General features: G+C 43.0%; 1 protein-coding gene across 4 annotated transcripts in view; it reads right to left on the minus strand.

Moving 5' to 3' along the window:
• The window catches only part of astn1 (astrotactin 1), a 194,933-nt gene that overhangs the window by 68,478 nt on the left and 112,500 nt on the right, over positions 1-13,955 (minus strand). For all 4 annotated transcript variants that reach the window (XM_027011360.3, XM_027011363.3, XM_027011361.3 and 1 more), the window contains one exon: positions 13,625-13,752. In XM_027011360.3, coding sequence (XP_026867161.2) covers positions 13,625-13,752 — 128 coding nt within the window. The remainder of the gene's footprint in view (positions 1-13,624; positions 13,753-13,955) is intronic.

The raw sequence follows: 13,955 nt of genomic DNA on the forward strand, positions 1-13,955 counted from the left end.
TTGGGGGTGAGGGTGGAGGTGAGGATGGAGGTGTGGGTGAGGGCCGGAATGCACGCGCAGGTAGGCGAGGATGTGGAGGTGGGTTTGGGGGTGAGGGTGGGGATGAGGATGGAGGTGTGGGTGAGGGTGCAGATGAGCTCCCAACAGCCGACCACGAAAATAGCAAAAAACAAAACAAAAAAAGCAATTTCAGGCTTTAAAAAAACAACCACACAGATGTGCTGGCAGGAAACAGGCGAGTGGATGTGCTCACACACACACACACACACACACACACACACACACACACACACACACACACACACACACACACACACACACACACTCACATACACACACTCACACACACACACACATACACATACACACATACACATACACACACAGAAAAACACACACTCATGCACACACACACACAGACATGCACACACACACACACACAAACACACACACAGACGTGCACACACACACACACACACACACACACACACACACTCACATACACACATTCACACACACACACACACATACACATACACACATACACACACACACACAGAAAAACACACACTCATGCACACACACACACAGACGTGCACACACACACACACAAACACACACACAGACGTGCACACACACACACACACACACACACACACACACACACACACAGAAAAACACACACAAACACACAGAGAGAAAAACACACACTCATGCACACACACATGCACGCACACGCGCACACACACGCACCACTAACACACACCCGTGGCAAACTTGGCTGGATTCCAAGTATCGGATCGATGATCTCAATCTCTGCACACATCGGTCGCGACCGCCTAAACAGCTCCTGAGTCACGCCGGCATGGCGAAGACATCTACTTAGCATCTCGTCACGGTGAGAGTCATAGCAGGAGGTGCAGGACACAGCCATGTATACGACTCTTGAAATCGCGCTACCAGCTGCAGGGTGACCCGTTTATCTCCTGCAGACCTGACTGATGTCCGTGAGTCTGTCGGAAAAATGGGAAGACTGGGAAGACCAGGCTGTGGAGCACGGAGCATCTGGCTGAAGGTGTCGGAGAGTGATGGAGACATGGGCGGATGAGGAGGGGGAGAGACAAACCTTCACTCACACCAAACACAACTCATTAGCATAAAGATTCTCCTCTTCACACCCTGTGGTGTTATTATTATTATTAAAACATTTTTATAAGTATAAATTTCACACAATTTTAGAGGAAATTCAAACACTCCTGACCTGGTATTTCTACCATCATAGGCATTACTGTACAGTGGTACTGGACTAGTAATCATAAGGTTGCTGGTTCAAGTCCCACCACTGCCACTGCTGGGGCACCTATGGGTTAAGAGACACCAGGCATTACCAGACGATTACTCTGGGTTAAGAGACACCAGGCATTACCGGACGATTACTCTGGGTTAAGAGACACCAGGCATTACCAGACGATTACTCTGGGTTAAGAGACACCAGGCATTACCAGACGATTACTCTGGTTTAAGTAGACACCAGACCTTACCAGACCAGGTTAAGAGACACCAGGCATTACCAGACGATTACTCTGGGTTAAGAGAGACCAGGCATTACCAGACGATTACTCTGGTTTAAGTAGACACCAGACCTTACCAGACCAGGTTAAGAGACACCAGGCATTACCAGACGATTACTCTGGGTTAAGAGACACCAGGCATTACCAGACGATTACTCTGGTTTAAGTAGACACCAGACCTTACCAGACCAGGTTAAGAGACACCAGGCATTGTAATCGCCGCTCTCTAACCATCTTAAAGTAGACAGGGGAGAGACCATTATCATGAACACTTCCTTATAAATATGCAAACAAACGTAATAACAGAAATAAAATGCTTTAACATACAACATGCTACAACGTGAGTGTAGCTGTGTGCCACACTGAGAAGACACACACCCTTTATTTCAGCATGTCCTAACAGAGGAGACCTCCCCTTAAAGTCCAAGGTGACACAGTTTTCAGGCCAGAGCGGGGACACGTGAGTGTCTCCAGGCGTCCCTGGCGGACACGCGTCCGGGCCTGACCTGCCACTGGGCCATATGTTGCCATTTTAATTGAGAGGGACATTGGGACAGGGATTCTGTGCTGGCTGTCATTCATGTCCGACTCCGTGATTCACAAACGCCCGGTGGCGTGGGAGCAGCCACGTCGGTAACCGAGGAGACGAGGGAGACGGAGCCCGCCAGCATTTCCTTTGATCCTGTCGCTGCCATCCTCGGCTGACCGCCTCGCCACACAAGCGCAGTTCGCCAACGTAACAGGCAATGCCATGGCCACCCTTAATGGCTCAAGGACCCCCACCAAGGTCCCCGCTGTATTCATTAGCGCCCCTAATGCCGCCAGGTAATTAATTGACGTTTACGGCGGGAAATGGCTCCGGCAATTCAACACGATTAATCAGTGTCGAAGAATAAATTGTGGCCCAAATGTGACTCGCATAAAAGCAGCTGCAAAAATGAAATATCGAAGGCCCATGCTTCCGTCTACGCCGCAGGTGTACTGACGAGGCTGACGACGGACCTCCTGCCCACACGGCCATCCACAAGACGTTACGCACGGAGCTATCATGAAGGCCATAACACTTCGGTTTGGTAACCAATCACAGGAAACGCAAAAATGTGTCATCAATTATAAGAAAGGAGGGAACTCATTATCAGCACAGAAGATTGGGCTTGTTGGTGAACTAGCGGGACAAATTTCTGCCGGTTTATTAACGTAGCAATTATCTCACAAGCTAGAAAAGCTGTTCAGCTCGGTTAGCAAAACAAGCTCGCTGAATATTGACACTCTAATCGCCCTGGCAACCGCACGCTGGGGTTTTTTTTCCCTTTCAGGGGCTGGTGCCTCAGATTGAGAAGAGGCGAGTCACAAGTCATCGTCAATGGTTTCAAATTGCCAAAAAGTTTAATTTTGTGAAAGGATAAGGTTTTTATACACTCAAAAATATGCTGAAATGAACAGCATGTAATTACGTTTCTGTTCAGTACAAGATTAATACTGGTCCTACATTTTAATCCTAAAGTAGCACACACACACTCACTCACACACACTCCCTCTCACTCTCTCACACACACAAACACACACAGTTTCAAGTCAAAAATGAACATGGCCAAGATTTTAAACAAATGAATGAAAATATATAACAATACTAGTTAGCAACAGTTAGAGGCAGAGAGCCCTGCAGATTTAGACATTTAGATTTAGACCAAAGAAGGAGTTATTAACTGTTATAAACACTCACAACAGCAAACTGTACAACATAATCATTATAAACAGCTCATACAGTAGTGAGAATCATGAGGATATTGTGCAGTGTAGATTGATTTTTTTTTTTAAGTCTTGTTGTTTGTTATGAACTAGGTGGCACTGACCAGTCTCAGAGCTGACTGGACCCGATTCCCTAAAGACGTCTCTTTCCCCCACAATACCAATTACAGCTGAGCCTAATAAAATATAGATTTTCCCTCCTGTCTCTGCACTGCCACGGCAGACGCAACCAAGTGTCACGAGATGCCAGAAAAACACCCCAAAGGGAATACCAGTCACGATATGAAAAGATCAATTGTTTTTATTATGGTGCTCCAAAGTTATGGCTTGTAGAAAAAAAACAAACATATTTTTCACTCATGTGGCTAAACCTTATCATTCCATACTGGAAAAGAAAATCAGATTTGCTGCTTTTAAGTTATGATATCACAGGAAAAATAATAGTTTATAAGACTGAGAGAGTTATGGGTAACTTGTTTATTTTCTATAGTTTATGAGACCATGTGTTTTGTAGTCTACATCATGGCAATGAAATTGCATTTACTTCCGAGTTTCTGTTTAGTTCTTTTAAGGTTCTTTTTATCTGAGAATCAGCAGAGTGTTTCTGTCCTGCATCTGACTACCGCACGACGGCTTTTTCTATTTCCTTACCCTGCTGTCAGCATATGCCAGACTGAGAGGCACTAAAGCCATTACGAGATGAAGACTGAGTACCAGACCAGACTCATTCACCCAACCAAACGCACATCCACCCATCCACCTCCTCCCACCCCCAACACATGCACATGGGGTTAAAATTAGCTTGCAAAAAAATGTAGCAGAGAAAATTACACTCTCAATTATAAGAAGAAAAAATGTGCAGGAAGAAAAACTTGTAAAAATGAGTAATGAGGACCAGGCAGAGTCTCCGTGGTGTAGGTGCTCAGGTGACACACTCCGTGTTTAAAAAACGGCTCTGGTCCCAAAATACTCTAGATCAGACTCTCCTAGAAACCAATTCTTTGACGGCATCTTCTAACACTACGTAGGACCTTCACACAGTACATTTAACAGAGTCTAAAGTACCTGTCTTATAAAATTCTTGTAAGAGACTTGTAAGACTTGCTGTTCCAACTGTTTTGCTTTGTTTTGTTTTTTATAAAAAGGTCTTCATTCCTTAGCACCATACAAATCAAATCAATAGCAGAAATCAATCTACCAGGATAAATACTGTAGATCTAATCTGTTAGATTACAGGTGCAGTACTGTAGATCTATCAGATTACAGGATCAATACTCCAGATCTAATCTATGAGACTACTGGTGCCAGATGGTTGAAGGGCTGTACTTTAGATCCTAAAACCTCAGCTCAAAGACAGCTACGATCGGTGGGATTATTACAAGTGTGATCTTTATCACTTCTGCTCTCTCTTCAGCAGTTCAGCAGACTGCCAGCAGAACATTCGGACATGCAGGAAAATGCCCCTGGCAGCAATTTCCAGCCCGGTGCAAGCCAGTTTTTTTGTTTAAATAAATTTACAGTTGTGCGGTTAAAGTGATTTACTTAGCTTTATTTTTGAATCAAAAAGAATAGTAGTTATTTTTCTAAGATGTAGAGAAAATATATTATCTGACACCCAGCTGCACACATTTTGAATTTATGGACTGAAATGCAAATATTTTCAACATAAAGCACTAAAAGAACGGAATCATCTACATATAAGAAGATGTTACAGGTACAAGCTGACTTTAGATCACTGATATACAATAAAAAATAAGGGTCCTAAAATTCACCCTTGTGGAACTTCCAATCCTACAATTCTTGGCTCTGAGAAAATCTCATTAACAACATCATCTTTTAAATGACTTAATAAATATGACTGAATACATTTTATAGCCCTCAACTTAATAAGTAAAAATTCATAATCTACTGTATTAAACGCTTTCTGCACAGTCAAAATATCCATCCTGCAAAAATTCCCTTCATCTAAATTCCTTCTTATAAGATTTGTGGATCATGTAAGAGGCCAGTGCTTGGCATGTTCATTTGTCTGTTTCTGCAGGATTTTTTCATGACCTTTTGACAAAGCAGGGTCTCGACTGGTCTGTAATTTCCTGGGTCTTTCTTACGGCCTTTTCTGTGGAATTACTCTTGCAATTTTTGAGACGCCTGGTACTGTAGTTGATTGTGCAGAAAGATCAACAATATGAGTAATGCAACAGGTGATGACCTCTGAGAAATCTTTAATCTCTGAGAAATATTACCAGTAAAGTATCTAACCCCAGGCCTTCAGTAGAGTTTAATTCATTGAGCCTTTTAAGAGCCAGAGCTCCTCAAACTTTGGAAAAACAGGTGTTTCCTTTAAAGCCTTTTGTGAATAAAAGTAAAGAATGTTTTTCCATCAAAGCCTCCAGACTGCTGTGGAAGTTGGTTAAATAATTTTTTGAGAAACTGACAAAATATGAATGAAGGCACTCAGCAACAACTTTGTCTGTTTTTATCTATTTATATCCCCACTGATATTGTCCCTGTTAGCTTTTCAGTGTTTTGAGCCCTAATGCTTTTGAAGATTTTCAAAGTTTCTTTGGTTCTTTTCTATACTCTAAAATTCTATCATTAAAAATTATTTCTTCACTTTAATAATGATTCCATTACCTCATTTCTCACTTATCTGAATTTAAGACTTGTTTCATTTCTACTTTTCTTACACTTTGCATAGCTTCAGTATATACCAACTAATCATACTTCAGTCTGTATTCCCTAATCATACTTCAGTCTGTATTCCCTAATCATACTTCAGTATATACTAATAATACTTCAGTATATACTCACTAATCATACTTCAGTATATACTCACTAATCATATTTCAATCTGTACTCACTAATCATACTTCAGTCTGTACTCATGCATGTTTCTGATCTCTGATTTATTCTAACTTTCTTAACTGAATCTATCTTCCAGATTTAAACTACACAAAAACCAATCTGTTAAAAACTTCCCACATGTTTTCCAATATCCTGATATCTCATTATCTGGGAAGTTTCATAGACTATTAAGTAGGGCTTCTTTACTGTAGCTCTGTACTTTAAATAACTGGATAAGTAATAATAATAATGATAATAATAATAATAATAATAATAAAGATTAAGTAAATAATTGAATGGTCTCTCAATCCTCAGTCCCTACTTTGTGAAATTTGTTCTCTGTCTGAAACAAGAATCAAAGCAGTGATTGTTTGAGTAGGTCAGGTAATACATGTTGGTGTAGATATAAGCTGTATTAAACCAGTGGACCCACAAAAATTCGCAAAGTGATGTCCTTTTATAGATTTTCATGTCCATACCACCTAATACAACTGTGTCACGATTAGTGACATTATTTGAACTCATGTCCCCTAGCAGTTTAAAGATGTCCCTTTGGTTTGGGGGTCTGCACCAGGCTTCAACCAAGACTGGTTTGCTTTTGGGAAAAATTATTTCCAGTCAAACTCTAATTCCTTATGATAGAAAATGATTCCTGATATTGAAATCGATAATCTGATCTCACAGACACAAGCGCCCTTCCCATTTTGATCCCTCCTAATGAGGATGTCAGATCTTGAAGTCGATCTCAGAGTAATTTACAGTTCTGTCGAACCACGTTTCACGTTTCAGCAGCATAAAACATGTCAAGATCAGAGAGAAGGCAGATTTCATAACACTCAGGTAAGAAGTGTCCGTTCAGATGAAGGACACGCAGACCTCTTGTAGAAAACATGTTACCAAAATAAAAAATGTTGCCTGTGGCTTTTCTTTTGGACAGTGACGAGTTCCTAATGGGGATAGTTTATGGGCTTCCGTCCACGGCGGACCTACACTGGATCACCTGGTGTTCAAAGTCACACCGATTTAACCTACAGATGGCCTGTGCTGTCGCTCTATCCAAGCACCATCTCCGCTTCCACCTTTAAATTTGAATGACCGCTCATGAACCGCTAATTGTGTAGCATCAATGTCAAACAGCCGTTGTCTCAAAGCAGCTTTACAAATGTCCAAGTCCAAGCCCCCAGTGAGCGAGCCAAGGGCGTCAGTGGTGAGGAAAACTCCCTAGAGCACGAGGAAGAAACCTGGAGAGGAACCCAGACTCAGAGGGGGAGTCTTCCTCTGGTCGACTTCCATATTCCTCTGGTGGACCGCAGACACCGCAATGTAGTCAGTGTCCAATGTCCTTCAAACGCTTTTTCTTGGTCTTCACAGGTCCTGGGCAGTGGTGAACATCGGTGGACATAAAAGGCATATAATTAAAACGATATAATTAAAAGATCATATTTCCTTTGACTCTTAAAATCCTCCTTTGGTCCATGCGAAGAAAGACTAGTCCAGTATGATTCTAGCATGCTGTTCTCATCGGCCATTGTTGTACATTGTTGTCATATTTGAAACTTTCAGCATGTCCTTTACGTGCAGCTATTTTGAATACAACTGGTTGGCGCATGTCTGTAAAATATCTAAAATACATAAACAAAGAGAGAACTTATCATTCTACCCTCACACACTCTTTCCCTCAACAGACCCACACCCGGCCACACACAACACACCCACACCCCCACACATACACTCCCTGCCCCGACATACCCATACCCTCACACACTCTCTTCACCACACGCCCACACACTCTTTCCCAAAACACACTCAAACCCACATACACCCACACACATACATCCACACAGATACACCCCTACATACACTCTCCCCCAACATATCCACACCCACCCCACACACACACACACACACACACACACTCCCCCTAGACACACCCTAGACCTTCCCAGCAGGAATAGTGCTTAACTTTTAACTGGTAGGCTTCCTACCAGCGTTCTATTAAATCGAGACGTCTTTCCCTTTCACACAACCCCCGCCCCCACTAGAATAACTGATAGTGCTCTGGCCCATGATGAATGACTCCTAGGCTACAGATGAATAGGAAGATGAATGCCTTGGCCTGTGAGGTCTGTAGGGAAGAGCTGCAGAGTGCTGACACAGTGACAAATCCAGCGACCGCGGCACCGCCGCGCCGAACCCGCGGCCCATCAGCGCCGCGCAGCCCCCAGACCACGCCTGCCTCAGCTTCCGGCTAATTCCAGCCCAGCGAGCCGCCGTGCGTTGGGCGCAGAGACTAACGTCGCTGAACTGGCAGATTAAGGCCATTTTTCTTACATGAGGGAAATTCTTTCTTTCTTTTTTTCCAGGGAAAGATTTTCACTCAACATAATAAAAATAACATCTAATGACCCATGAAGACTGCCTGAGATATTATTTAGACTTGAGCTCTTTAAAGTTTGTGGTTCGCCTGTACAGTATTACAGAACATTTTTACATATTTCTAAAAAACTTTCATTAAGTCAGAGAATGGAACAACTGCAGTATTATCAGCGAACACCAAAGGCTAATCACGGTTATAAGAGAGGTTAGGGGAGTACGTCCTCACGAAGGGTTATTTCTATTTAAATTAAGAAGCTGCACTTTCAAATGGGAGGTTATTTCTCCAGTTACGTGGCAACGACCTGTTTGTTTCAACACACACAGGAAGAGGCACAGAGAAGCTCAGGCTGCGTGTAATGACGCGGCTAAATGCCGGCTGCATGATTACCTAGGCGCGTTTACGGGAGCGTGCATAGGGAGTCGCGATGGAGGAGTGGGCGGAACATGGCTAGCGGCTGGTGCACCTGCTCTGGAGCTCTGGGACACCTGAGAGGAGACCCAAACTCCACCTGTCTGCCAGACTGCTCCGCACTCCTCCGGACTCTTCCGGAACCCTTCTTCCTCTGACCTTTCTCCCAAGCATCGGGCACGTCGTCTGTTTGGCTGCTTCCTCTGAGCATCCCAAAGCCCCGCGAGGGCTGATGTCGCCTCGGAAACGCGTGACCTTTAAAAGCGCAGTACCGATGCTGGCAGCCGGACCGCACGGGATCCGTGTTGTGGTCACACAGCCAAAGAACTGGCACAAAACATGATGAATTTAGAAGTTCGTCCTGCTTTGAAATCAGTCCATACCAAAGATAGTCATGGACTATATATAGGCTACGCTGTAAATGACATACAGTGTCTGATATAGGATACACACTGGATTCCATGTGTCTACAGCTGCAAGACAACAAAGCCAAACCTTGAGGTTGCCTATTAAAATATCTTATTTAACACACAGGCCAACATCCAGAAACTGTAATGACAGCTTAAGCAGTTCTAGCTAATAAGGAGGAAGTGCCAAGCGTGTCCAAGAGTCCCGTCTGATCTGAAACAGAAGCAAATGGGAGGAAGGTACAGATACTAAACCTGCTGCCCTGCTATGGCCCTCTGTTGTTAATTTCAAATCAGACCTTTCTGGGCTGCAATTTCCTCATGTTTCAGCCATTCTGCTAGAGGCTGCCAAAGCTGCCAAGACACCGGAATGATGAAAGCGTCCGCATGGAGCGCTGTGGGAGGAGTCCTCTGTAGAGGAGCGGCTCCTCGCTGCTCCTTTCCTAACCTCGTTATCACGAGTGTGAATGCTGCCCTCCCCCAATCCACCCTCCCCCTGGCCTCTGCCTCTGATATCTGCCTCTTTTGCACGGAGCACTTGCTCTGGAGCAGACCTCGGATAGATCCCAGATCAGCTGCCTCACAGCGCCAGCCGCACCCAGTGGCATCCAGTAATAAGGCGGGTCCTCTGCCCACAGGACATTAGTACAGTTAACGCATTTTCACCTTTATTCATTATTACCCTTTTCGATTTTGTAAAAACACAGATGAACAGGCTCACGAATATGTAGTATAGTGTAGTGTAGAGATGTGTAGTATAATGTAGTACTAGTGTAGTATAATGTACACTACACTACACTACACATCTCTATACTACACTACACTACATTAGACATCTCTACACATCTCTACACTACACTACACATCTCTACACAACACTACACTACACATCTCTACCCATCTCTACACTACACATCTCTACACAACACTACACTACACATCTCTACACTACACTACACATCTCTACACAACTCTACACTACACTACACATCTCTACACAACACTACACTACACATCTCTACACTACACTACACCACACTACACATCTCCACACTACACTACACATCTCTACACAACACTACACTACACATCTCTACACTACACTACACATCTCTACACTACACTACACTACACTACACATCTCTACACTACACTACACATCTCTACACTACACTACACTACACAACACTACACTACACATCTCTACACTACACTACACATCTCTACACTACACTACACTACACTACACATCTCTACACTACACTACACATCTCTACACTACACTACACAACACTACACTACACATCTCTACACTACACTACACATCTCTACACTACACTACACTACACATCTCTACACTACACTACACTACACATCTCTACGCAACTCTACACTACACTACACTACACATCTCTACACAACACTACACTACACATCTCTACACTACACATCTCTACACTACACTACACCACACTACACATCTCCACACTACACTACACATCTCTACACAACACTACACTACACATCTCTACACTACACTACACTACACATCTCTATGCATCTCTACACTACACTACACTACACATCTCTACACAACACTACACTACACATCTCTACACTACACTACACCACACTACACATCTCTACACTACACTACACATCTCTACACTACACTACACTACACAACACTACACTACACATCTCTACACTACACTACACATCTCTACACTACACTACACTACACATCTCTACACAACACTACACTACACATCTCTACACTACACTACACCACACTACACATCTCTACACTACACTACACATCTCTACACTACACTACACTACACAACACTACACTACACATCTCTACACTACACTACACTACACTACACTACACTACACTACACTACACTACACAACACTACACTACACATCTCTACACTACACTACACATCTCTACACTACACTACACTACACATCTCTACACTACACTACGCTACACATCTCTACGCAAGTCTACACTACACTACACTACACATCTCTACACAACACTACACTACACATCTCTACACTACACATCTCTACACTACACTACACCACACTACACATCTCCACACTACACTACACATCTCTACACAACACTACACTACACAACACTACACTACACATCTCTACACTACACTACACTACACTACACTACACAACACTACACTACACATCTCTACACTACACTACACATCTCTACACTACACTACACTACACATCTCTACACTACACTACACTACACATCTCTACGCAACTCTACACTACACTACACTACACATCTCTACACAACACTACACTACACATCTCTACACTACACATCTCTACACTACACTACACCACACTACACATCTCCACACTACACTACACATCTCTACACAACACTACACTACACATCTCTACACTACACTACACATCTCTATGCATCTCTACACTACACTACACTACACTACACATCTCTACACAACACTACACTACACATCTCTACACTACACTACACCACACTACACATCTCTACACTACACTACACATCTCTACACTACACTACACTACACAACACTACACTACACATCTCTACACTACACTACACTACACATCTCTACACCACACTACACTACACATCTCTACACTACACTACACTACACTACACTACACATCTCTACGCATCTCTACACTACACTACACTACACATCTCTACACACCTCTACACACTACACATCTCTACACTACACATCTCTACACACCGCTACACAACACTACACTACACATCTCTAAACTATACTACACATCTCTACACATCTCTACAAAACACTACACTACACATCTCTACACTACACTACACTACACTACACATCTCTACACACCTCTACACAACACTACACTACACATCTCTACACTACACTACACATCTCTACACAACACTACACTACACATCTCTACACTACACTACACTACACATCTCTACACTACACTACACACCTCTACACAACACTACACATCTCTACACTACACTACACTACACATCTCTACACACAGACCTAAAACCAAAAGTGCTCTTGTTGGCACATCTGTGCTCATGTTGACATAACAAAAAATAACATCTTCTAGTGATGAGTGAATGTACACTGTCACACCATTACACGTACAGAATAAAAAAACAATCATACAAGCATACAAGCACAGCTAGTGTATGAACACAGTTAGTATACAAGCACAGCTAGTGTATGAACACAGTTAGTATACAAGCACAGCTAGTGTATGAACACAGTTAGTATACAAGCACAGCTAGTGTATGAACACAGTTAGTATACAAACACAGCTAGTGTATGAACACAGTTAGTATACAAACACAGCTAGTGTATGAACACAGTTAGTATACAAACACAGCTAGTGTATGAACACAGCTAGTGTATGAACACAGTTAGTATACAAACACAGCTAGTGTATGAACACAGTTAGTATACAAGCACAGCTAGTGTATGAACACAGTTAGTATACAAACACAGCTAGTGTATGAACACAGTTAGTATGCAAACACAGCTAGTGTATGAACACAGCTAGTGTATGAACACAGTTAGTATACAAACACAGCTAGTGTATGAACACAGTTAGTATACAAGCACAGCTAGTGTATGAACACAGTTAGTATACAAACACAGCTAGTGTATGAACACAGTTAGTATACAAACACAGCTAGTGTATGAACACAGTTAGTATGCAAACACAGCTAGTGTATGAACACAGCTAGTGTATGAACACAGTTAGTATACAAACACAGCTAGTGTATGAACACAGCTAGTGTATGAACACAGTTAGTATACAAACACAGCTAGTGTATGAACACAGTTAGTATACAAACACAGCTAGTGTATGAACACAGTTAGTATACAAACACAGCTAGTGTATGAACACAGTTAGTATGCAAACACAGCTAGTGTATGAACACAGCTAGTGTATGAACACAGTTAGTATACAAACACAGCTAGTGTATGAACATAGCTAGTGTATGAACACAGCTAGTGTATGAACACAGCTAGCACAAGGAAAGCACTTCTTTGCCTTTATTATTTTAGTTTTGTTTTAGTCTCTCCACTGTGTGATCACCAGAAGCCTGAAGGATGATGTCCATCCAGGGCGAAGCCGTGACCTTTATTCAGAACCTGCTCTCCGGATACGTTTCTTCAGGTTATGGCTCGATTCAATTATTCAGCGGCGCAAGGCCCTCTTACCTGTCAGGTATTCCGGGTCAGGAACGGGTTCGGAGAGCTCCTCGTGACACCGGGCCTCATCAGGAACTGACGCCACCACCATGCCATCTGGAAGCTGCTGTTCTATGCCACGGGCAAAGTTTTTCTGCCTGTGGAGAGGACAGAGGGAGAGGTGTGAGCTCAGGAGCCAACATTGCACATTCAGAGCGACAGCTCTTTACGTCTGCCAGCGTCTGTCAGCACCAGAAAACCACAAAGCTGTGCCTTCTGACACGCCATTATAGGGGAAAAATCCGTATGACGTATGCGGCAAAACTCCATGCAGAAACTTTCTTTTTCTTTTGCTGCTGAG

This window comes from Electrophorus electricus, chromosome 20 (genome assembly GCF_041902795.1).
Source record: "Electrophorus electricus isolate QZ-2024a chromosome 20, ASM4190279v1, whole genome shotgun sequence".
Lineage (NCBI taxonomy): Eukaryota > Metazoa > Chordata > Actinopteri > Gymnotiformes > Gymnotidae > Electrophorus > Electrophorus electricus.